At 44.2% G+C, this 26,618-nt stretch overlaps 1 protein-coding gene across 11 annotated transcripts in view; it reads left to right on the top strand.

The window, feature by feature from the left end:
- Positions 1 to 26,618, top strand: part of EVL (Enah/Vasp-like) — a 122,249-nt gene that overhangs the window by 69,429 nt on the left and 26,202 nt on the right. For 10 of the 11 annotated variants that reach the window (XM_075615088.1, XM_075615084.1, XM_075615085.1 and 7 more), the window contains exons 2-3: positions 501 to 669; positions 4,125 to 4,302. In XM_075615088.1, coding sequence (XP_075471203.1) covers positions 501 to 669; positions 4,125 to 4,302 — 347 coding nt within the window. Of the gene's footprint in view, positions 1 to 500; positions 670 to 4,124; positions 4,303 to 8,820; positions 9,086 to 26,618 lie in introns of those variants that run through there. The other variant, XM_075615091.1, reaches the window with a different exon arrangement.

Genomic DNA, 26,618 nt, shown 5'->3' with positions numbered 1-26,618 from the left:
GCTACTGGGACCCCCTGCTTCCGGAGATACCTCCATAGGGGGTGCCGGTAGCCGCTCTGACTCGGCTAGCAGGGATCACGTAATGGCGTCGTTTCAAAGCTCCCGCGTCCTGCGGGCCAATAGGAAGCCGTGATGTCATCCGGTGCGGCTTCCTATTGGCCCAAGTGTCCGGGGGCTTTAAAAACGTTCCTGAGATACCTGCACCCCCTTCGGAGGTCTGTGTCTGGGGAAGCACGGGGGGCACCGAAGCTGAAATGAATGGGGTTCAGCTCCGGAGACCCCCTGCTTCAATCCTATGTAAAAAAAAACAACAACATAATAATAAATAAGAAAAGTGCATTAATTGCTACTTCAAAATGCTAGAGAGTTGTTATTGGGGTGAGTGCTTTTCTTTTACAGCTCCAATATATGTTCCATAGGGGGATGGGGGGGGGGGCGTGTTTGTGTCCCAGCTTCAGAATTATTTTGCAATTAACACATTCCTTGCTCTTTGCTTTCAGTGAACAGAGTATATGCCAAGCGCGAGCTTCAGTCATGATCTATGACGACACCAGTAAAAAATGGGTGCCAATCAAACCTGGACAGCAGGGATTCAGCCGGATTAACATATACCAGAACACTGCCAGTAACACCTTCAGAGTCGTCGGGGTTAAACTTCAAGATCAACAAGTAAGTGCCTGTCCTTTTCCTTCTCACTTCCCGGGTATGAATATGGTGCACCGCTTACACATCTGGGCTGCTCACTAAAGTACAATAACCATTACCTGTCAAGTGGCTGGGCATTAATACTCAATGGCACAATGTAACCGGCGTTGTAAAAAAAACAAAAAAAAACCCATTGTCATTATAAATCAGGGGCGGTGACAATTAACCAAACATCAGGAAGCTGAGGCACCTTCTTATTTGAGTACAAGTTCCTTGGTCCAGGTGAGGAGAAATATACACGGCGCTAGAGACGGGACGAAAGTGTCAAAATCCGTTTCGCGGAATTTCCCGAGCTTTGCATTGAAAGATCCATTCCGCGGTGTGACATCCCGTTCCAGTTTCCATCCGTGCGGGTTATTCCCGAACCGCTACTGGATACAATCTGCTGGTGGATTTTAACCATTGAATCCACGGATTCTGCAGTCCGCTCGCGGATTGGCTTGTTAAAATCCACCAGCGGATTGCACAATCCGCCCATTAGATTGCTGGTGTTAAAATAAATAAATAAATATGACGCCGCGGGGTCTTGTGACGTCTTGTTGCTATGGCAATGTGACGTCACATGACCGCATAACGTCATTTGACTCTGGAGCCGTGCAGGGGAGGGGGCAGCGAGCCTGCGGGGAGATAAGACAGGGCGGCGCATTAAGGAAACTTTGCACACCCCTTTTCTAGGGTAAGGAAGAACAGGAAAGGGAGGAGGTGACAATTTGAAATACAGTAGGGCCTCGCTTCTCTGCGTTGCGCTTTTCGGCGATCTGCCAATACGGTGGTACCGAGAAGGGGGCCGCCATGTCCACGCATGCGCAGAAGGAAGACGGCAGAGTTCACGCATGCGCAGAAGGGTGGATGGCCGAGTCCGCGCATGCGCAGAAGGGGGGAGCGGCTGAGTTCGCGCATGCGCAGAAGGGTTAGAAAAGACGGAAAATCGCAGGTGGACATAGCAAATGCTATGTTCCGCTTTTCAGCGATTTTCATTTTCCGGCGGCGGCCTAGAACGGAACCCGCTGTATGAGTGGGGCCCTACTGTACAATAATAAAAATCAATTGGAAAATTAGTTGGGTCTCGCGTTCTTCTTTCAAACAATTCCCAGTTCCAAGCACACAGCAAAGTCAGGATACCTTCAGACATAGGGAACTACCGGTATTCTGGGAGCTCCAAAGGGTGTCAGGTTACTTGTAAAGAGCCCATTCTGAACGGATCGGTGCTTTGGAACTTGTAGTTTCGTTATGCAAACCGCTTCTAAAAACACCTCAAGGGTGGCGAGATTTGTTGCGAGCTACATCCAGAGCCGGAAAGATGGGTTTTGGCTGAGAGCAAAGCCCATAAGTCAGACTGGGGATGGAGTTATGGAGTTAAATATTGTCAAATTTGCTCATGGAATCATTTAGGTATTGAAGTTTTAAAGGCGAAGTGAGATTTTGTCAACCTTTTAACCAGAAGCCAATACCACTGTGATACAATACTTTGCTTGTACTTGTGGTAATCAACACCCCGTCCTAGAACATTACTACTTACTGGGTGAAAAAACAATTTTTGTTTTTTTTACAAATGTTTTTACTTTTCGATCACATATTTTTATTATGAAATATCACACATTTTAACTTATGGGAAACAATAATAATACTATTATTATTACTAATAATAATATTAATACATATATACATACAGTACAGAAATAATTCTGTCAAAATGAAAATGGTGGGGTCTTTTCAATAGCGGGTATATAATTCAGCCCTGATCATTGCGACGCTAGAGATATACATTGTCCTTTAAACCTTTTGCTAGCCCCTTCGGAAGGGGTAAAGATAAATTTGCGAGGTCGCTAAGCTTGTCCTAAATGATGTTCAGAGCCGTAGAGAAGGTATGGCACGGCTAAGGACGTTCACTTCATTGCAACGCTCATGTATGCCAACGAAAAGTGAGTCTGTCGCGCGGTTGCGACGTTAACCCGGTTTTTGTATTGTATTCTATGTCTTTATTTATATAGCGCCATTAGTGTACATAGCGCTTCACAGCAGTAATACATGTGGTCATCAAATAAATAACAGATAATATAAATAACAGATCATGGGAAGAAGTGCTTCAGACATAAAAGTGGAGTCCCTGCCCCGAGGAGCGTACAGTCTAATTGGTAGGTAGGGAGAACGTACAGAGACAGTAGGAGGGAGTTCTGGTAAGTGCGTCTGCAGGGGGCCAAGCTTTATGTATCGTGTGTCCAGTATTATCCACAGTGCTATTCATATGCTTGTTTAAGCAAGTGTGTCTTAAGGTGGGTCTTAAAGGTGGATAGAGTGGGTGCTAGTTATTGAGGGGAAGGGTATTCCAGAGGTGCGAGGCAGTCAGTGAAAAAGGTTTAAGGCGGGAGAGGGCTTTAGATACAAAGGGGGTAGAAAGAAGACATCCTTGAGAAGAACGCAAGATTCGGGATGGTGCATAACGAGAAATTAGGGCTGAGATGTAAGGAGGGGCAGAAGAATGTAAAGCTTTAAAAGTGAGGAGGAGAATTGAGTGTGAGATGCGGGATTTGATTGGAAGCCAGGAGAGGGATTTCAGCAGGGGAGACGCGGAGACAGATTTAGGAAAGAGCAGAGCGATTCTGGCAGCAGCATTTAGGATAGATTGTAGGGGAGACAGGTGAGAGGTAGGAAGGCTGGACAGCAGGAGGTTACAGTAATAAAGACGGGAGAGAATGAGGGCCTGAGACAGAGTTTTAGCAGTCGAGCAACAGAGGAAAGGGCGTATCTTAGTGATATTGCAGAGGAAAAAGCGACAGGTTTTAGAAACGTTTTGAATGTGAGAGGAGAATGAGAGAGAGGAGTCGAGTGTGACCCCTAAGCAGCGTGCTTGGGCTACTGGGTGAATGATCGTACTTCCAACAGTAATGTGGAAGGAGGTAGTAGGGCCAGATTTGGGAGGAAGTATGAGGAGTTCTGTTTTTGCCATGTTGAGTTTAAGGCGGCGGAGGGCCATCCAGGATGATATTGCAGAGAGACATTCAGAAACTTTGGTTTGTACAGCAGGTGTAAGGTCGGGTGTTGAAAAGTAAATTTGTGTGTCGTCAGTATAGAGGTGATATTTAAACCCAAGAGATGTTATTGGGTCACCTAGCGAGAGTGTGTACAGAGAAAAGAGAAGAGGTCCCAGGACCAAGAGGTTTTAGGAGATGGGAGTCAATGGGGTCAAGAGAGCAAGTGGCAGAGAGAGAAGAGGAGATCAACAGTGACACATCCTCCTCTGAGACAGTGGAAAAAGAGTCAAGGAAGGCAGGAGGAGAGCTAGGAAGAGGTGTAGGATGGGAGGAAGAAACAGAGGGGATGTTCTGACGTATGGATTCCACCTTTTTGGTTTGACAGGTTCACTTTTCTTCTGCCAGCAGCTGTCCTGCAGCATAAAACATTCCCCCGTTTCTTTGCAGGTGGTGATTAACTATTCAATTGTGAAAGGCCTGAAATACAACCAGGCCACGCCGACTTTCCATCAATGGCGGGACGCGCGGCAGGTCTACGGCCTGAACTTCGCAAGCAAAGAAGAAGCGACCGCTTTCTCCAACGCCATGCTGTTTGCTCTTAATATCATGAATTCACAAGACGGAGGTAAACCGGGAACTTTCATTCATTTTCACAGGGGGGTGGAGGTGTTCTCATAGACAAGTAATATACGTTATCATTTATTTGCAGGTTTCTACCTATTTTTGGGGGGTAAAATGGACAAGAAACTGGGTTATTAAAGAGGCAATCCAAGTCCTTTTTTTTTACATTTATTTTTACATAGGATTGAAGCAGGGGGTCTCCGGAGCTGACCCCCATTAACCTCAGATCCGGAGACCTCCTGCTTACCTTCGAAGAGGGTGCCGATGTCTTTCTGCAGTTTAAAGCACCCGCATCATGTTGGCCAATAGGAACCCGCGCCGATTGCCGCCATGGCTTCCTATTGGCCCCTCTGACCGCGGAAGCTTTGAAACGCGGCCGTAATGTGAACCCTGCTACCCAGCGGCTACCATCATCCCCTACGGAGGTATTCATCTCCTGAAGCCGAGGTCCCCGGAGCTGAAATGAACGGAGGGCAGCTCCTGAGACCCCCGGTTTCAATCCCGTGTGAAAAAATAATAATAAATAAATGTCATTTTAAAAAAAAGCGCTGAACTGGCACTTTAAATCTGGCTGTATATTAAATGCAGGAAGTTGGGGATCCGATCGTGGAATACAGGAGTCCTCTGCTTGTGTTATAAAATAACAAATACTTGTCACTCACTCACAAAACTTATACTATGTAGACATGGAGACACCTAATACATGGAATAAACGCAGCACTAGAATGAGCAGGCTTTTCCATCCTATATACTGTGTATATATATTACAATCAGTTAAACCACTGCACCATAAAGTGAACTCTTCTTGTTGTAAACCATCACAAAAATAGAAAGAGTTATTAGTCAATTAAAGTAACATAAAATGCGCAGTTCATTAATACAATATAAAGGGTTTTATAGCGGCTATCCAAGCGCAGCGGTTTTTTTTAAATGTAGTTATTTCGGTTTTTTTTACACAGGATTGAAGCCGGGGGTATCCCAAGCTGAACCCCATTCATTTCAGTTCTGCTGAACCCTGTTTTACTTACCTCTGTATGGGGTGGCGGTAGCTGCTCTGGCTGGGGTTCATGTAATGGCGGCTACAAAGATCCTGCGTCACGCTGACCAATAAGAAGCCGTGACATCATCCGATGCGGCTCTATTCCTATTGGCCAGCATGACCAGGATCTTTAAACAGAAGAGAGATACCGGGACACCCCGTGTGGAAGTATCTCTAGAAGCAGAGGGTCCCCGAAGCTGAAATTAATGGGGTTCAGCTCCGGAGATCCCCTACTTCTATCCTATGTGTGCTTTTTGTTTTTAAAAAGCCGCGCTTGGATTGTTCCTTTGAGGCAGGGGAGCGCAAACTGGGGGGCGCACCCCCCAGGGGGGGCACAAGATTTTTCAGGGGGGGGGGGGGGGGCACTGCGGTTGCAGCGGCCCCGTACTCTTCCCCCAAGGCATTCAAATGAATGCCGGGGGATCGCCGTGAGGCCCCTGCAACTTCACTTATGTGATGTCACGTGACCCCGCGGCGTCATTTGACACCGAGAGCCGGAGACAAGGTAAGGGAGGGGCACGAGCAGGGAGGGAAGCAGGCGGTGAGGGGCGGGGGGGGCGCAGCAGGGAAAGCTTGCATACCCCTGCTTTAAGGTACACATTTTGCCCAGGACGTGCCAGGCCCGCCTTCCTTTATGATTAGTTAAGCAGCAGGAAGGGTTCAGATCTGCATGTATTGTCATGGTTTTCTGCACTATTCAGGGTTGAGATATGCACCTGCATTCTGTATTTGTTCTGTTGTTCGCACCCAACAGCGTACCTGGTTATTTTAGATAAGTTACCTATGCCCCTAACACTCTTTACTGTACATACTATTCACCTTCATATATTTAAGAAGTATACTTTCGATGCAGGATTTAATACTTTTGTGCTTTATAAATCATATAAAGTTCTTCAAGAAGGAAAATATAAATGAATCTCACCACAAGGTGTGAATTCTGGGACAGTGTTTTGGGTATTGTATCGTTTAAAGCTCCGGGTGAGCTCACAAGGCAATTTTTAGTTAGGATGCCAAATATGTACAGAAGGCTTTAAAAAGTCAAGTTGCCGGAACATGTCAGTAAGCAGAGATTTAGATACTTACTGTCTTTGAAGCTTGATGACATTATAAGCAGCCCGGACTTTGCTGCTCGCAGACGCACATGTCATTGTAGATAAGGACTATAAGGGTATATACAGTATGTGCTGCCTGACCGTGCTATTGCATTAATGTTTCATGGTATCGCCATTGACAAGTATCCCACTCAAACTAAATGTATGTGTGTATGTCTTTATTTATATAGCGCCCACAGTGTACACAGAGCTTTACAACGCTAATACAGCACAGGGAATTATAATACAATGAGCGCAGCAAAGTCAGACAATAGGAAAGGAAATCTTGGCCCGGAGAGCTTACAATCTAAATGGTGTGTTGGGAGATTTATAGAGACAGCAGGTGAGGGAATGTGCAGTAGATGTCAGAGCTTGGCTACAATGGTTGGTAGGAGTGACAGTGGCTGTGGGACAGTAGCCCTGAGTGCAGGGTATTGTGACGCTCCGTTTAAATCTGTTATGTTGGTCATTGTTGACTTTATACTCTGCATTTTAACCATTTTGTTGCCACAGGGGCCCCTTTGGTAGAGAAAGGGTTAACTTTCTAGTGATTGCTACTTGCACTAGTGTCACAGGACAATGCACTGTGTGTCTTTTAGTAATGTCACTGCTGATACCCGTGTTCTGATGGTTCAGTGTAAGAAAAGCCCTGTGAGACTCCGATCCCTAGGCCTGAAAGTGTACAGATGTAGCAGGAAATACCATGGCTCCATTTAAAAGAATGGGAACGCGAGCATTGTTTCTAACGCGCGCACTTTTTCAGCGTTATTTCTTGTGTTTGCCATTATTAAAGGAGCAATCTAAACGGACGATTTGTTTTGCCATTTTTTTTAAACACAAGATAGAAGCAGGGGATCTCTGGAGCTGAACCCCGTTAATTTCAGCTCCGGGGACCCCCTACTTCCAGAGATACAGACCTTCAAAGGGGGTGCCGGTATCTGTTTTCTTTTTAACGCTCTCGCATCATGTGAGCCAATAGGAAGCCGCACCAGATGATGTCACGGCTTCCTATTGGCTCGCAGTGCACGGGAGCTTTAAAGGCGGCCATTACAGGATCACAGCTAGCCGAGCTGAAGCGGCCACCGGCACCCCCTACGGAGGTAAGTATCTCAGGAAGCAGGGGGTCCCCGGAGCGAACATTAACGGGGTTCAGCTCCGGAGACCCCCCTGCTTTAATCCTATGTTAAAAACAAAAAACAATCACCCCCAAAAATCGCCCACTTTGATTGCCTCTGACACCTGTTACATTTGTAGGTTCAGACTCTGCGTGTGCACAAGAACTGAGAGTGCTGGGAATGCTGGCGTTAGTGGCGTCATCACACTTCTCCTACCGGAAATCCCAGCAACCCCCCCAGTAATACCGCTTATTCTGTCCCCCGCTCTGTCCTCCCATCTCTTCCCATCTCTACCACTAGCAACCAATCTACCCCCAACACATATCGATCTTCAGCATTATTCTTTTCAAACCCATTCATATATGTGTGATCGGCGCTGTGGTCAGCGTGATGGCGCCTCGCCGATTTGATTTGAAGACCCGGCTTGCTGCCTCCTTTTTTTCCAGAACCAAAAGTATTTATTTTAGAAAAACCAAACTCTCCTTATTTATTTTTTTCATTGATATATATTGAGTTTCGGATCTCTTGGGCGTCACTGTCATCAATGGGATAGAACGTGTTGGCTTTCAGAATGGCCTCATTCAGATGATAAACTCTGACGTCAGGCCGCGTTTATAGTGACGGAGACGGCGACGCGACCGATGACGTCGCCGTCGCCACTGGCGAAAGTTGCACTTTAGTTTAGAGCGACGTCGCTGGCGACAAGGCCAGTGACGTCATGAAGGGGGCGGGCAGAGTGCAGTAGGCGCTCTGTGATTGGTGTAGAGACAGCCACATGTGGCGACTGTCTCTCCCAAAATCAAATTCCAATGGCTTCAAAAATTTTCATCGCTCCGTCACCGTCGCGCTTACTATAAGCGCATGCGACGGATCCAATGTATTTGTTTTGGTGCGACTTCGCGTCGCCGGGCACTATAAGCGCAGCCTCAGCATTTCATGAACACCAGCTACACTGTCGTGTTTCACATTAGAGATTAAACTGTGATGTCCTTTTCACACATCTCCCCTGCCTTTCGTACTGGACTTCCTAACCCTACTGTATTTCACACTGACAAGTGACATGTGATGCTGGCAATTGAGAGGCAATGTCTGCTCTAGAAGGCACATCTCCTGTTTCAGTCTCTCCAAGGTCTGCCTAATGTAATACATATATGGTCTAGGAGGGCTGGTGTTAGCTTTTCCTGTCACCGCTTCTCCGATTGGAGGACTTGCGGTCCAAAATATCCCAAGAAGCCCTTGGGTTCTTGGTTCTTGGCTTCAGTTCAACAGAGTATTTTTTTCCTGGAGTTTTGCTGCACATGGTATTTCCTCAGTTGCTCTGATTACTGAGTTGGTCTCTGCGTGGCTGTCCACTTTAACCCGATGTGTCATCTGGATGCATTTTCCTTCCTGTCCTATGTGGGAATCAAACGAAAGGGCTATTTGACTTGTCATTTTTCATGGTGGAACCTGCGAGATAATTTGATTCCTTTAATATGCCCGTCCATCGGGCTCGGCAGGGTCATCTTAAAAGAGTCAGCCGGGCAACAATCAACTTGACCTGTAAGTAAACGTTGCACTTAATCCCCGCACTGTCCAGAGCCTGCAACAAGTTACTTTGTGTGACGGTGCCGTTCTGTCTGGCAGCAAAGAGTTTCATTAAAATACTCACTGGCTTGATGGATTCATTGATTGTACAGTATTTGTTAGAGCAGTTGGTTTCAGATGCTGTTGCAAAGTGCATTACCTTGATTTGATGCACCGTAATAATCTTGGATTCCTTTGATGCCCGAATATGTTGCTGGTCGCTGGCAGCAAAATAACTAAAAACAAAGGAACGTTTTAAATTTTATTTAGAAAGCTCTGAGGTGGGTGATTGATGAATCTACCACTTAGAGGTAAGTGAACAGAGCGTGCAAACTCATTTCATCATTTTGGTTTCGAAAAGTAGGCACGAGAGAAGTTACAGGAAGGCAGGGGTTCTCGACTCCAATCCTCAAGAGCTGCCAACAGGTCAGGTTTTCAGGATATCCCTGTGTCAGCACAGGTGGCTCAATCAGTGGTTAAGACTGTGCCACCTGTGCTGAAGCAGGGATATCCTGAAAACCTGACCCATCGAGGGGTCTTAAGGACTGGAGTTGACAACCCCGGCAGTAAGGTGAACTTGGTTCAAACCCCCAGTGTCAGCTCTGTTTGACCTTGGACAAGTCACTTTTACCTTTATTAGATTGTGAGCTCTGCAGGGTTGGGAGTCATTGTGCCTGCAAAATATGCAGCGCTGCATACACTGTCAGTGAGAATATAAAAAAAACAAAAAACAAAAAATATTATATATCATAATAATAATATAATAATCAGACTCAAAGCGCGTCACAATTACATTACAGTGCGCGGTACACAGCGCATAGGAATGTTACAGACACCGTCCCTGCCCATGTGAGCTTACAATCTATGTTTTTGGTGCCTGAGGCACAGGGAGACAAGGTGACTTGCCAAAGGTCACAAGGAGCTGAACCCGGGTAAAGTGAGAGGCGATAACTAGATATGTGCAAACTTGCCCAAATTCACGTTCTCTACGCTCCGCCTGAAAAAGCTCAAAAATTCCCCAAAAAATTGTGCACAATTAACAAGTTGAAGCAAAATGTAAAATTTTGAACGATTTGCCGGAGATGAAATGTACCCTGAAAAAGGGGTTTTGCTTGAAGAGAGAAAGCGGGTGGGAGAGACTTACTTCCGAGACACACATATTTTCAACATGTGGAGAGATACCTGTGAACACACCTGAGATACCTTGGAAATATAGTCATTTAAATCATTTGAATATACTTGGCATATTCAAATTATCCTATTTCCCCTGTTACTCATGTGTGTTCACAGTATCTCTCGGTGTGTTGCATCTCGACCCCCTATCCCCCAATATTTTAAAATGTTAGTTTTGCCAAAGTTTGAATTAAAATGTCACATTTTGCAATGTTCACAAATTTAAACGGAAGCCCCCCCCCCCGGCATATCTCCTCTATTTATAACATACAATGGGTGGGCTCTATTTTCCGTACTGTATAACTGCTTGGTTCAGCAATGAGATAACAGATAACTGTTGGGGTGATATCATTAAATAGCGTAAATATTTCTTGAACATCATCAGAAGTGAATACACTGGGAAAATCTGAGCACTGGAAATAATCAGAAAAGGTTCTCATTAAAAGTTGTTGCATAGCATTTATTTATTTTTTACTTAAAAAAAATCTAAGATTTTGATTAAATATGACCCAAGGTATTTTAAAAACTGTAGCAGTCGGTCACAAAGCATTATTTTCCGATAAGCTCCCTAACGCCAATATAGATGGTTATATTTTAAGGAGTGAAACTGTAGAAGAGGATCACATTTTAATAGAGGACTTCCATGAAAACCTGCTCACTCTCACTCACTAAATAACTTCTATTCAACGGCCCATTTTCTTGTTTATTTCAATGGGTCATTTCCCCCCCCCCCACCCCACCCCCCCCCCTGGTATGTTCAATTCATTCCTGTGTAAAAAGCGAAGAATAATGTCTGGGATTGATTTTTATTGGAGGCTGTCTTAATTTGAATGACTGATGCATAAAAAAATTACCATGAGACATTATGGTTAAAATGTCAACATTCTTGTCAATTTTACCAACAGTTAAAAAAGTTTTGTTTCTAAAGCATTAGTTACAAGACGTATTAAAGGGTACAGAAAACAAGGACCTATCAATTCTTTCTTTTTTTTATCTGACTCCTCTGTTTGAAGGGTCAGATTTGCCGTTTATGTTTTTAATTTGTGTAGCTCATTCCCTTAAATATATTATGATGTAATGGTGCATTTCAGGCTATGTTATAATGTTAACCTAGAGGGAAGCTTGTGGGGGGGAGCTAAGGGGGATGCGGGGGGGGGGGGGAAGTAACCCCTGCTCAGCTCTACTGTAAATCTATTGAATAGTAGTTTGGTATGGTTCTGTTCCCAGGATATCAATAATGTGGGAACCAAAGAAAAAGAACCTGGTTATCAAAAGCACTCAGATACCCTAATATGATATGTAAAGTTAGATGCCTTAAAATAATTTTATTAGAATTATATTAAAATAAAGGGGTATAAACCAAAACAAGACGAGTGCAAAGTTATGTGTCCATGGTCAGTGGTACTAATACTTAAGAAGTAGTGGTGTTCACTTATTGATTCTTTTCCTAAGAGACTGTTCTAGTCTTGTGACAAATATTTATATAGTTGTCCTCTTAGCTACCACTGTTTCCATTTTTGCTGAGAGGGCTAGTAGACATAAATAACCTCACTAGATGTCTAAATCATATATGTTATGATGAAAGTAATGTAAAATTTCCATAATCAATGTTCTGCCCATAAATTGCAATAGTGTAACGAGAGCAGCGTACTCCTTAAAAGGTAAGTATTACAGATTAACATCTGACCTTGGGACTTGTTCTATGATAGATTAAAAGAGTATTGGTTGGTATAACTTCAGTTCAATTTCACTGGAGTCAACTTTAGATAATACCAAAATACTTAAAAGAGTGGAGATAATGGTGTCTCAGATCACTATCAAACTCAATCTCAGTCTAAGTTTGCCGTCTCCCCAGTATATGATCAGTATACTGGAGTATATGCCACTATGTTACTAATAAGAGCTATAGTAGCTAGATGGTACTATGTTATAATGAGTAAAGGCCCGGCTAGGAATATTGCGGGTCTCGGAGCAGGGAACTAGTGAGGCCTCTTACCTTCTCCTTCGCGATGTCTTCCTGCGGTGTTCCTCATCATGGCGCCGCGACTTCAAACGCCGGCGCGTTTCTATGGAACAGCACATCACATCACATTGTCATGGCAACGTGACGCCGCATTGCGTCACAACATCGCAACGTCAAGTGATGTCCTGTTGTCATGGCAATGTGACGCCTTTTGACGTCACGGCACCATCGTGAGGGATACTGCAGGAGGAGATGGCGAAGGAGAAGGTAAGAGAGTTACAGAGGCCCCACGCTCTCCCCCGGTATTCAGTTTAATTGTTGTGGGAGAAAGCGTGGGGCTTCTGTAACCACGGAGCTCGGTGCAATGGCACCGACTGCACAGCCCACTGACCAACTTGTTGGTAAATATAAGGTATCATACCCCCTACTCCCTCTCCCTCCTTTGTTACTACATGGAAGGACCAACACGGCCCCCCGCCCTTCTTCGTAAACATTCAGGAAGCTTTCAGATCCCGCACATTTAAACTTAAATTCTCAACACCCTATAACTAACAGTACAACAATGCATCTCAATTTCTACTACATATTTTTGATTTATTATGTACTGTGCCCATCCGTATATACTGTATGTCTTGCTGTCAGTGTGAATAATTCAAACCAGATACATACCTAGATAGTGTATGAATATGGTGTGCAAACAGAGAGTAAACAGAAATGGTGTAGATCATTTGTAATCTTTAAAATATTTTAAAAGCCCAAATTGCACTCATATTTCAAAACTATGTACAAGCAGATAAATGTATACAAGCATGTGTGTAAGCACGCAAGGCGCCACTTGTCTCCTCATCCAGGGATTTTCACTGGAAATTCATCACTGTCCCAGGAACCCGGATGTGCCTATTACACCTGCTACTATCCTTTCCCTACGCATTTCGCTGTGTGGTTATTTTAGATAAATGTAACATATCCAAGGCTTATAACAGCCCATTAAAGACGAATCATGCGCAATTCTACCTACCAGTGTTCCTCTCTGTATTAAGAGCAGTGAAGTAATACAATATGCTTTTTAGTAAAGCAGACATTCCTGTTTGCCTCCACAATGAAAATACTGTAGTGTTATAGCACTATAGCAATAATCACTGATTTTGTGGTATATAGAAACTTTGAAGATAAAAAATTTCACAGATACTCGGAGGTCTATTCTAGTAACTCCGAAGTGTGACAAATCGCTTCTAAAGTGCCCTTTTCGATATGATAGGCATGCTTTGCTATTCTGCAAGCCCTTCTCGCAGGTCCAATCTGTGTCTAAAACGCTTTTGTAGAAGCCGTTTCACAATGGATCTGATTGGTTTGTCGCAAAAATCTCCAACTAGCATTTTTTTAAAAATAAAACTGCGATTCTAGTAGCTCCGTTATGCAAACCACTTCTAAAAACTCAATTTTGTTCCCACGGTGGCGAGATTGGTATTGTGATATTGGTATCCAGAGCCTGAAATATGGGTTTGGCTGAGAGAGCGAAACCCATAAGTCAGACTGGGGACTTAGCCCCTCATGTCATTCCGCTTCCAAAGCGCGTACAGTCCGGCCGGTTTGGCTGTTACACTGGGCGGTTTGTCACTTTTTATAGACGCGGTTTAGAAGATGCGATTTGCAATAGGGAATATGTTTTTTTCTCACATTTCATCCTGCTACATCTGTACATGCCAAACCGTGTGGTTTGTGAATTACAACTACGGAGCTACTAAAATAAAGCCCCTTGTGAACATGTAATTTCATGATCATCCGCACGATAATGAAATCATTACAATATATTGATCACTACAGTGAAACATGATTATTGTTGCTTTTAACTTAGTAAAAATTACAATTAAACTGGGAATTACAGCATTACAAACAACTGGGCCCTACTGTTATGGTGCAGGGGCAACTGATTGTGCGGAGCCTATTCTTATCTTCTCACATTGACCCATAACCCTTTAGTCACTGAATTAAATGTATTTGTGGCTGGCATTCACTCTATGCAAGTGGCAAACCAACATATATTTATGGTCCTAGGGCAGTTTCCTCCACCTTTATACCACAGCTTCTTCATTAGCACAGACCCTCACATGATGAACAGCGGTCAACCAAAAGTGTTAGTTGTACCTGTCTTCAATGTAGAATCACCTGTTCCTTTACCGTCGTGCTGACCAATTAAGCATTGGTTGTACACCAGCAGAAGAGACAATGGGCGGAAGTCATGAAGCCGCAATGCGGGACATCGCACCCACTGGTGGCGGTAACTATCATTCAAGTGAGTATCACAGCTCCAGGACCGCCGGCTAATGTTACTGGTGATGTGCGGAACTATCCCAAATGCAGTCGTAGCATTTTCTGCCAATCCCTTCCTGGCAAAATGTTTTGCCAGGGCCTCGAAGGGTGAATAATGTGACAAAATGAGTCTTAGATTTTGCCATTTCCATAGCCCTCACCAAAATGTTGCCAGAGAGCCAGTGAAAATGGCGCGTGGGCCATATTTGTAGTCAAGAAAGCAGAGTTCTGCAGGCTCGCTTCCTAACGGTCTCAAAATTCAATATGGCGGTGCTCCAAGATGTAGGAAAAATCCTGCAAGTCCCGAAGAATCAGGAAGGAATATAGGAACATCAAGGCACACGGACTTAGCAAAAGAGAGTTTTAATGCAGACAAAAAAAACAACGTTTCGACTGCCACGCAGACTTCGTCAAGGTGAGGGCCTGTCAAAAAGTCAAAAAGTTAGGTTCTTTGGCTGGAATAAAACTCTCTTTTTGCTAAGTCCGTGGGGTTGATGTTGCTCTATTCCCTCATTGCAGTCCCAACATTAAGTGAATCTAATGATTTTAGAGAATTTTTTAGTAAATGAGCATATAGGCGGTCCTCGGTTATCCAACGGAATCCGTTCTGGGAGTAGCGTTGGATAGAGAAACCGTTGTAAACTGAGTCCCATGTTAATCAGTGGCGGTGAGCGTCGGATAACACACTCAGGTGTCGGATAACGCATTCCGGTGTCGGATAACGCATTCAGGTGTCGGATAACGCATTCAGGTGTCGGATAACGCATTCCGGTGTCGGATAACGCATTCAGGTGTCGGATAACGCATTCCGGTGTCGGATAACGCATTCAGGTGTCGGATAACGCATTCAGGTGTTGGATAACGCATTCAGGTGTCGGATAACGCATTCAGGTGTCGGATAACGCATTCAGGTGTCGGATAACGCATTCAGGTGTCGGATAACGCATTCCGGTGTCGGATAACGCATTCAGGTGTCGGATAACGCATTCAGGTGTCGGATAACGCATTCCGGTGCTGAAAAAGGGCTGACAGAGTTGCATTGTAAAGTGTTGGATATGCCATCCGTTGTAAAGTGAAGCGTTGGATAGCGAGGACTCCCTGTATAAAGTGCAGTCACGATGCACCATTGACTGGACGCTCGGCGAATCGCTTGGGAACCCTGAAAAGGTTTCTGTTCTTTTTTTTTTTTCTGGTTGTAAAAGGGCAAATGTCCTTGGTTTGCAAACTTAAGCGACAGTTTTACCCCTATGTAGTTGCTGCGGACCTCTGCGAGGTAACGTGCAGTGTTTTTAACTTTAGTAGGCAGATAGCACGGCGAGGCCGCTGACAGGGGGGGACAGCCGGGACAAGTGTCCCAGGCCCAGTGGCTGCGGGGGGCCCAGCGACCGGACAAAGCTGTTGGGCCCGACCTCTCGTTGCCACCGGGCCCCGGCTCTCTCCAGCTGCGGGCCTCCCTCCACACTGACGGTCCCATGCTTCTGACGTCAGCACGTCACCGGGCCTCCCTCATGCCGGTGCGTGCCGGAAGCTCAGCCCAGCTTACTTCCGGCGCATGCTGACGTCAGAGAAGCCCGGCGCACGCCAGAGCTCGGCCTGGGGCAGTGAGGGAGGACCGGAGCTGGGGAGAGCCGGGGCTCAAAGGCAATTAGAGGACCGGCAGCTAGGACCCCCACAGCCACCGAGCCCGGCCTGACACCTGAGACCATCCCCAAGGTAAATCTGTGTTATATATGTATTTGGGTTTTATAAATGTATTTTTTTTTATATATATATTGTTTTTTTATATGTATTGGGTTTTATATGTATTTTTTTTTATACATTTGTTTATATGTATTTGTTTTTTTTATACATTTGTTTTTGTTATGTATTTTTTTAATATATATATTGGGGGAGGGGTTTATATGCATCAAGTTTTTGTAATTTTATGTTTTGGGTTATATGTATTGTTTTTTTTTATATGTATGGTGGGGTGGTTTATTTTGTATGTATTTGGGGGTAGGAAGTTTTTGTATTGGGGGTGGGGGTTTTTGGCTTATATTTTCTGGGGGGGGATTGTGTGAGGGGATAAGTGTAAGGAAGGGGATTGAGGGAGAGTGGGGTAATTGACGGAGGGGGGGAGAGTGAGAGGAGAGAGGGAGTTAGTGAGGAAAAGGAGTAAGAGTGAGACGCAGGGGAGAGAAATACATGTGAGGCGGGGCAGGGTTTGAGTAAGTGGGGTCGTTGATGGAGGGGGGAGTGTGAGAGGTGAGACGGACGGGAGAAATACATGGGAAGAGGGAGGAAAATAGAGGGGGCTCGCGAGGTGTGAAATGCGGGGGCTCGCAACACTGCTGATGGGGGGGGGAGGAGGGTCCCGGGGGGGGGGGAGCCCCGGTCAGAACTCTAGTCTTGGGCTCCGGGAAATCTGTCTGCAGCCCTGAGCAAGGTGGCTGGTGTACAGTGCGATATGAATAGTTTCCCGTTTTATTATTGCATTATTTACACTACATATGTGGAAGAGAAGCTGGAAGTTAATCAAATAATGGTGCTTATGTTAAATGTCACTTTATCAGGGTTTAGATCAGGGGTGGGCAACTCCAGTCTTCAAGGGCCACCAATAGGTCAGGGTTTCAGGATATCCCTGCTTCAGCACAGGTGGCTCAATCAGTGGCTCAGTCAAAAAGTGAGCCACTTGTGCTGAAGCAGAGACTAATTGATGACCGGTTCTGAAGCAGGGACTGATTGAGCCACCTGTGCTGAAGCAGGGATATCCTGAAAACCTGACCTGTTGGTGGCCCTTGAAGACTGGAGTTGCACACCCCTGGTCTAGGTGGACACAAGGGAAATAAACATTGCAGCAATATTTCACTTTCATAGGGTGCTTGGCATAACATATTTTAGCAACAACCTAAGTGTGCTGGCCTCTGGTACCGATTGTGCATATTAATAACAGAATTTGTAGGTTGGAAACCAGCAAATACCATACTACTGTAGGAAGCTAAAGAGCATGTTTTTCACACACAGTAATGGGCGCATTAGTGTATTTCTATGTAACTACTATATATTCTATGGCTGTGTGCTAAGAAAAATTCAACTGTATGGAGATAAAATCCTTCCGAGCAAGGGAAAAACAGCTTGACAGCAGTGTATATTGAAAAGGAGCCTCAACTCCTCAAATAACTACGCCCCATTTGCGCACCAGTCCTCTTGGTACAATATAGAGGCAAAGTATTTTGATACATTGATGCACATTTTAATAATGCTGCCCTTAGTGTCAATTTTACTGCATAACATTTATAAGTACTTTTAACGATCCCGCCACTACCAAATAAATTACAACATTTGTTTAAAAATCAATCAGTCTGTTTATTTGAAATAACAGCTCCATTCACTTTGAGTGATTTACATCATTTTTTTATTTGTCCCTAATTACCTTTGTACGGAAGGGCTGATATTATGAGGTGGTGCTAGGAGGAGAATGGGCATGAGCTTTGGATGGTTTCAAATGTCACATTTGCAGAAACACAAGATTGTAAGATTAATGAATTTCAACCTCTAACGACATACAGTCGAGTATTGGTAGGACCATAAAGCCCTATTTTTAACGAGCTATTTAATTAGCAGTCCAGCGAGCAGTTTTAGTAAAGGAATATCTTGGCTGGCATTTCCCAGAGCAGCGTTGCTTTGGATGGTGTGCAGAATGCCACTCCAGAGATGGCATTTTCTCTCCCTGGAGATTGGTGATTGAGTGATTGAGTGATAATGTTATAATGGATAGGGCCTTGTGAATTCTTTTTTTTTTTTTAATGGTTTGGTGTCCTCATTTAGCCAACTAAATGCAGAGCACATTTATAGAGACTAATATAGTTCGCCAGTGATTATTTATATATTTGTTATTTTTAGCATGCAGCAAACATTGCTAATGTAGGAATGACAAACTGTTTTGCAGCTTACTACAATATACTATAAGAAAACAGGGGAGTAGGATTCCCAAAAATCGGTGCTCCAGAGTGTACTGATAATTGTCATATGTTTATGTAATGTGCATAGAGTATGTAAATCCGGATCATCCATAACGCCAATAGAAAGGATAAGTGCCATAATCAATGATATTCCCGATTTTGGAGAGAGGTACTTGAATCCCAGTATCTAGAGGGGATGTCAATAGAATACCAGAATGTGGCATACTCTGACCCCCTCACAACCTATAAGATACAATCTCCTGCGATATAGATCAAACACAGCAACATGTATAAAAGTCATTTTACTCACAATCATCGAGGGTGTCCGGCAATAGCGTGCTCCCTGCTTACAGTTGGGAACCGAAAATGGAATCCCGTGGGGGAAGAAAGAGATAAAGAGCACATATGCGTGAAATGCATCAGAGTTCGCATCCGCTAGCTCTCATTTTTTATCATGTTGCCTGCTACGGCCCAATAAATATTTTTAATTGATCTTTGAGCGATCCAGCCTTACTTTATTCAGCAGTGCACCGCCTATTTCTTCCCCCACGGGATTCCATTTCCAGTACTACAATATACTATAATACTAAAGGTTAAGTGAGTAATGGTCCTTTTTGCATATTGGCTTCTTAAGGGGTCATCTGGAACCACTGATTTTCCACTTAGAGTAGAATCTGAATAAAGTATTACAGGATTTACCCTAGCTAAAGATATCTATATTATTATTGTTTATTTGTAAAGTGCCAACATATTCCATAGTGCGGTACAATGAGAGTACCCAGTTATGTCAATTATATAAACAGAATGACATACCAAATAAAGACAAACATGCAGATACAGGAGTTAACGAGGCTCCTGCGCGTGAGAGCGTCCAATCTACAGGGAATAAGGGGCAATTTTGAAACAAAAGTTAAAGGGTCTGCTCATCGTGGGACGGAGTGTGCCTCAGGTTGGGGTATGGTCCAGCCGCACAGCTGATCCCATTAAGGTTTGGGGGTATGGAAGTTAGGGGGTGTTAGATAGTGTGGAGTTGGTCCAGCCGCAAAGCTGGTCCCAACAGGGTTGGAGTGGTGGTGGTAAATGTTAAGGTATGTCAGATAGGCTCCTATTCAATATGCTGTAATGATACCTTCCAAACGCTGGAGAAGGATTTAGCTCCATTCAAATGAATTGAACTAAACCCAGACTTTTCAACTGGGGGCGTGTGGGACACATCCATTTCACCCACAACCCCCAGATCCCACCATATTCCCTACAGCCCCTTCACATATCCCACAGATCCCAAGTCTCACTTAGCCTCTGTTAGTCCCCTACAGACTCCCATGAATGGACCGCCTACGGCCCCAGGTAGGGGCCTGCTTGCTCCTCCATCCCCCTAGATGGATTTATTGTTAATTCCATCCCCCTTGAAGAGCACTGAAATAAACTCTTCACCAACATGGGAAAGCAGTATCTAGGGCTGCGACTGGAGGTCGGGGCCGGTGGTGTCCCGGGCCCGGTGGCTGTGGGGGGCCTGGCTGGTCGGCGCTGGAAGTTGGGCCCAGCCAGAAGTTGGTCCCAACTTCTGCATTCCTGCCTCAGGTTGCCGTCAGGCTCTCCCAACTGTGGGCCTACCTCAATGTCCCATGCATGGCCCGGTGCGAGGGAGTGAGCGAGAGAGGAAGGCCTGTGGAAGCAGTGTGGGAGAGCCTGGGCCGAGGGCAACCAGTGGCTGGAATGCAGAAGTTGGGCCAGACTTCTGGCTGGCCAGGCCCCTCGCATCCACTGGCAGAAGAGGCCCAGCTTGGGAGAGTGAGGGAGGCCCGCAGCAGCGTGGGAGAGAGGTCACCCCAAGGTGAGTATAAGAATGTATTGGGGGGTGGGGATTGTGTGGGGGGTAATTATTGTGGGGAGGGGGGTTATGTATGGGTATTGGGGGGAATTGTGTGTGTGGCCAGAGGGAGAGGAGGGAATGTGTGAGGAGGAAGCGGGATTGAGTGAGAGGGAGGTAATTGAGTGATAGCGGAGGGGGGGAGAATGAGAGGGGTATAAGAAGGAGTGAGGAAGAGAGAGGGGTATAAGAGGGAGTGAGGTAGAGAGAAGGATGGAGGGGGAGAGTGAGTGAGCAAGAGAGAGGGGTAAGAGTGAGATTGGGGGATAGAAACACATGGGGAGAGGTGGGGGGGATAGAGGAGGGGGCTTACAAGACCTCCAATACGTTGGCGGCCCCCGGTCGAAACTGTAGTCTTGGGCCCCAGGAAATCTGTCGGCAACCCTGGCAGCATCACAGTGAATAAGAGCCCCGTGTCTATTTATCTATCTACCGATCTGTATCTGTCTATCTGCCATGTAAATTTGCATAACTTTGTTTAATCCTACATTTGCCAATCCAGCAGTGCAAAAGGGTAACAGATTATCAGATGGTAATGGATATTCATGACATTAACTCATGTTCTGTGACGTTTGTGTTGGCCATGATAACATGAATGGAGATCTATAACCTTCTTGCAATTTTTAATAACTGCAAGTTAAATTAAACAATTACAGAGGTGAATAATCCAACATATTTCCATTGTGACTATCGCAATTGTACTGTTCTCCACTAATTATGTTCACAAACTCTTGTAATAAAACCTATAAACATTACAATTAATACTCATGGCCCACCTTCCCCACAATAGCCCCACACCAGCCGTTCTCCACCACAATACCCCGACACCAGCTCCCCTCCCCCATAATACCCACCAGCAGGGGAGGAGGAGGCCCAGGAGTCGGGTGCTACTGCCCACACCTGCCGCCTGGCCCCCGCAGTCGCCGGGCATGGAACTCCTGTCCCAGCTCTCCCCCCTATAGGCTCAGTGGGCATTCGTCAGTCCTCAACTGAGCCACTGATCAAGCCACCTGTGCTGGAGCAGGGATATCCATAAAAGCTGGCCTGTTAGTGGCCCTTGAGGACTGAGTTTGAGAACCCTGATCTAGCGCTATAGGTGTGGGATCCGAGCACCTCCATCTGAATTATAGTAGACGGGGTGAGTGCATGTTTGTTCTATTTTTTTTAATGTTTTAAACAAATATATTTTCAACATAGATATCCGTGTCCTCTCGAGAGAGAGGTCAGGTGATAAGTGCAGAATGTCATCTGATCTTGGTCAGTTTGTCTTTTCAAGAACCCGCGACCTCTGACACTGACCGGATGAGCTGACCTTTGGAAGGGTGAATAGTCAGCAATGTTCTCAGAATGGGGTTACAACTGACCTCCGGAATTGTGAGAAATGTGAGGTGGCTGAAACACATTTGGAACAACCAATAAGTCTAAATAAAAACCCTTCAAAACACTGTTTTTTTTTTTTTTAAGTGCATGAAATTATAGGCAACTCTTGGTGATAACTGCAGAGTTCTATTTAAAGCACCAAAGCATGTGAAATCTTATATGTTTAAAAAAAAATTACATAAAAATCAGTGCTGTAGTATTAGATAATAGGTAACTGTTATTTTTTTTATTATTATTAATACACTTTTTATGAGTTTTAAAGCATCCTTTCATTTCTAAAGCTGGTTTTAACCCACCTCCAAGCAGTGCAAGATCTTTGCAACACTTTCCTGTCTATGATAATTTGTTGCCAGTGTTCCCAGCAGTTTGAGCTGCAAACTGTAACACTTACCTTAGTAAGATACATTGTAGCTGCTGCTTACACCTAAACTGAAAGGCGGCCATTATGTTAGGCACACAATCAGGATTTTTTTTACAGATTTATAACAGGAGTACCAAACGATTGCCAGCTTAGGTAAAAATGTAGAATTATACCATTACAAAGTCACATCCCTTTTCTCTTCTGAAACAGGCTCTGGCACACCCCTTTTTGAGCCCTTTCCTCTCTCTAGCAATGCACCAATTGTATCTACTGACTGCCTGGTCACATGATCTTCCCCACAGAACTTTGCATCTTTGGTCCTCTTCTGCTGCACTGACAGCCATTTAGTGAACCCCCGAGCCGAATCTTCACCGATCAATCACTGGAGAACGGATCGATCAGCAATTTAGCTAATTACGTATTATTGTGTGGATTGTATTGATGCACATATTAAAGGGAGAAAAACGCAACTTGGATTGCGGCTTTAATAGAAGTAAGAGATTCAAAATGAGATCATGGAATGTAACAGAACCTAAATCTGTCATCTTTTTGGGGTATCATTGTATTAATAAACCCCTAGGTGGATAAACTCATAGGTGGATAAACCCCTCGGACTAACAGCTTGTGACAAATGGAAGACACCGAATTACCAATCTGCTTAAATTTTTTCCCCACTTACAAAACTTGCAAAACAAAAGTCCCTGTGCTGCCCTCTGTCTCTGGAATTCCCTACCATGCACCATCAGACTCGCCCCAGCTTTCAGACATTTAAAAACTCCTTAGAAACTCACCTTTTTCAATGAAGCCTATCTGGCATACCCCTAACACAGGGTTTTTCAACCTGGGTTTCTTAGGAACCCTTGTGCTCCCCTGGATCCCTAAAAGGTTCCCTGCAATTTTAAGCTCATTGGAAAATTGTACCAAATACAGAAGAATTTACAATGCATCTGATCTCAGACGCACTATTAGAGAGGGCTGGGGTTCCTTACAATGCATCTGATCTCCGACGCGCTATTAGAGAGAGTTGGGGTTCCTTACAATACATCTGATCTCAGATGCGATATTAGGGAGGGTTGGGGTTCCTTACAATGCATCTGATCTCAGACGCACTATTAGAGAGGGCTGGGGTTCCTTACAATGCATCTGATCTCCGACGCGCTATTAGAGAGAGTTGGGGTTCCTTACAATGCATCTGATCTCCGACGCGCTATTAGAGAGGGTTGGGGTTCCTTACAATGCATCTAATCTCAGACACGTTATTAGAGAGGGTTGGGGTTCCTTACAATGCATCTAATCTCAGACGCGCTATTAGAGGGTTGAGGTTCAGTACAATGAATCGGATCTCAGACACACTATCAGAGAGGGTTGGGGTTCCTTACAATGCATCTGTTCTCAGACACGCTATTAGAGAGGGTTGGGGTTCCTTACAACGCATCTGATCTCAGACATGCTATTAGATAGGATTGGGGTTCAGTACAATGAATCGAATCTCAGACATGCTACTAGAGAGGGTTCGGGGTTCCTTACAATGCGTCTGATCTGATACGCAGTATTAGAGAAGCGCATTATTTTTCGCTCTGGGGACACCCCGATTGCCAAGATTGTTACTGGTGTTCTCCGTGGACCTTTAACTAGCCATCCAATAGGAAGCAACGAAGGAAAAGGTAGTGGGACGGGCACTGCTAATTCAAACAGGCTGGAGGCAAAGTGCTACAATAGGAAGCAACAGCAGATAACGTGGCGGCTTCCTATTGACATATGCAGGACCCACAAAATTTGGGAGACATATTGATCTACCAAAAGGGAAGGAGAACGCCATTAATGACATCGGAAAGTATCTCGGGAACTGGGGTTTCCTGGAGCTAAACATATATATGTTATAAAATGCAGAATTAATAATAATAACATTTTTTCATATAGAGCTTTTCTCCCAGTGGAACTCAAAGTACTTCAAAATGACAGTATAGTGCGCGGCACGCCACACATAGGTATGTTGGAAGACACGGTCCCTGCCCAGAAGAGCTTACAATCTGTTTCCGGTGCCAGATTCAAACTCAGTCGTTGTTTACAGAGTCAGTATCTGTACTACCTGAGCCTGTCCTGTTCCAGCAGATAAGAAATAATGGAATAACAGCAACAAGGGAAAAGAGGCCCCCCACAGTGAAACTAAAAGTGAGGGAACGGTCGAGAGGCGCAGTCAGAATGATAAATTAGCCTGGACGATGAGAGGCAAAGAGATTATGTGAATAAGAATTAAGAGAGAACAGATGGAGAATTTAAGCAATTAATATTTAATTTCAAAACCTTGGTATTTCAGATGCTGTTATCGTATGTTTCCTTACAAGACAAATTCCCCCCCGGTAATTGCTAGATGTTGTTGGTTCCCTATAAATGATCATTTTTATAGCCGTATAATTCAAAATACTCATTAATTTGAGCAGATCTCAGCTAGATGGGCACATTTTCTGCCGTGTAACTCCATGCAAAGCTGTTTTTCTGTATTGCTCAGTCCCGGGGTTGACTACATTATTAAGAATTTGTGATGAAATATTTACACACCGAGGTGCCCTCCTCTTCGGTGGAGAAGTATTGATGACACTTTGTGTAACCTGGTACTCTCTGGGAGGGCAGGTAAGTGCTGGGAATGGAAAGGTTGTATTGAGGATTGTTCTTAGCCAGGCCTTGTTATAATATGGTCAGCAGAGAGTGGGTCTTTCATTGCTTTTGCTTCTGCCACTGCGACTGTCTCATCCTTTGCAGAATGTCTTGTAGGTGATGAACATTTTCTCATATAGCTTACATGTCCTCTTCCTGCTCTGTGCTTGTTGCATGTTGGATAGTATTCTGGTATATGTATCTGACATTGAGAAGTCGCAGGCTGAGAAGTAGATTGTTCCGTGGTGTGTTTGTCTTTATTTAGAATGTGTTTTTAAATATGGTTTCATTGAATAAATCAATATATAGAACCCAAGCACATGACATCTTTGAAGGATGTTTTTGGTCTGTAAGGTTAGTACAGGCTCATTTAACATCTTGCAAGACAATTAATTTTCTGTACTAGCTTATCTATTTTTGTTTCCATGTACTATTTATATTACAGTGAGTATATATATATATATATATATATATATAATATATATATATATATATATATATATATATATATATGTGTGCGTGTGTGTGTGTGTGTGTGTGTGTGTGTGCTCGTGTAATACATTTTAATATTAGAAACTGTTTAAAAAAATGTAAGATTTTGTTTGGCTGACGGTCTTTAAAAGTGGTTTCATTGTATGTTTACTGTATTGAGTCAGAGACAGAATGTAACTTTATCATCTTTAAAGAGTTCTGAGCAGGCAAATATGTAGATAAATACATATATTAATGTGTTTTCTGTTGCACAGGTGATCAGAAGCATAGCCGTGGCTTCTCTCACTACATATAATCTTCTCTGTAAATGCCTTCTCTGTCTTAAATGTACATATGAATAGGACCTGCTACCGCTCATGCCTTGAAGTGGCTAGCAGGCTTAAGACGCTTTGGCCAAAAGGTTGAACTAAATTACCCTTCATCAAGAGAATATATAGATAATGCACTGTGTATTTTTGTCACATTGGAAGTAGCATTGGGCATCTTTGTTTGTTTTTTGTTGTATACATATGAATAACGGCTGAATTATATGAGGTTTCCTCTCCAGCTGTGATACTCATATTTGTATAGGTTAAAAAAAAAATGGTTACAAAATATATTATTGTTGAATTGTGGTATTTGATGGTTGAGCAGCTGAAATGTGTGAAACAGGCAGACGATAGTTGAGAAATCTCACTCGATTTTTCTCTTTTTCCATTTTTTAAATTTTTTTTTTTTTTTTAGGTTTTCTTGTCTTTCAATCAAAGTGCTGACTCTAATTTGGCTATTTATAATTTAGCTCGGTCTGCCATCCCGCACTGCGCCTTAAATAGGTGTGTGTGTGTGTGTGTGCGTGTGCGTGCGTGTGTGATCTTTAACTTGCATGAGCAGTATTAATAGTTGCTGTTGTTCTCATGCATGTGGTAATAAAGTGAGCAATGCATGTCAGTCAGCTTTATATAATGGATCGAATACATTGAATGTGCAGTTTTAGCACAAAGCAGCTCTCCCCTGTGTAATAGGGATCGGGTGTGGAGACCTTTTTATAGAAGACAAATCCATGTTTCCTTTACAGAGGAAGTTAATCTGACAGTGTGTAAATAACAGCAGGGTCGCTGTGTATATCGCTGAAGCTGTGCAGTGACCTTTGGTTCACTTTTAGGAAAATCTAAAGACAAAGCTGTTTCTGCTCTAACCCAGAGGTGGCCAACTTCAGTCTTCAAGGGCCACCAGCAGGTCAGGTTTTCAGGATATCCCTGCTTCAGCACAGGTGGCTCAATCAGAGGCTCAAAGACTGAGCCACTGATTGAGCCACCTGTGCTGAAGCAGGGATCCTGAAAACCTGACCTGTTGGTGACCCATGAGGACTGGACTAGCCCACCCCT

The sequence above is a fragment of the Ascaphus truei genome, chromosome 9, assembly GCF_040206685.1.
Source record: "Ascaphus truei isolate aAscTru1 chromosome 9, aAscTru1.hap1, whole genome shotgun sequence".
In the NCBI taxonomy this organism is placed as follows: Eukaryota; Metazoa; Chordata; class Amphibia; order Anura; family Ascaphidae; genus Ascaphus; species Ascaphus truei.
This window is presented reverse-complemented; position numbering and strand designations above follow the sequence as displayed.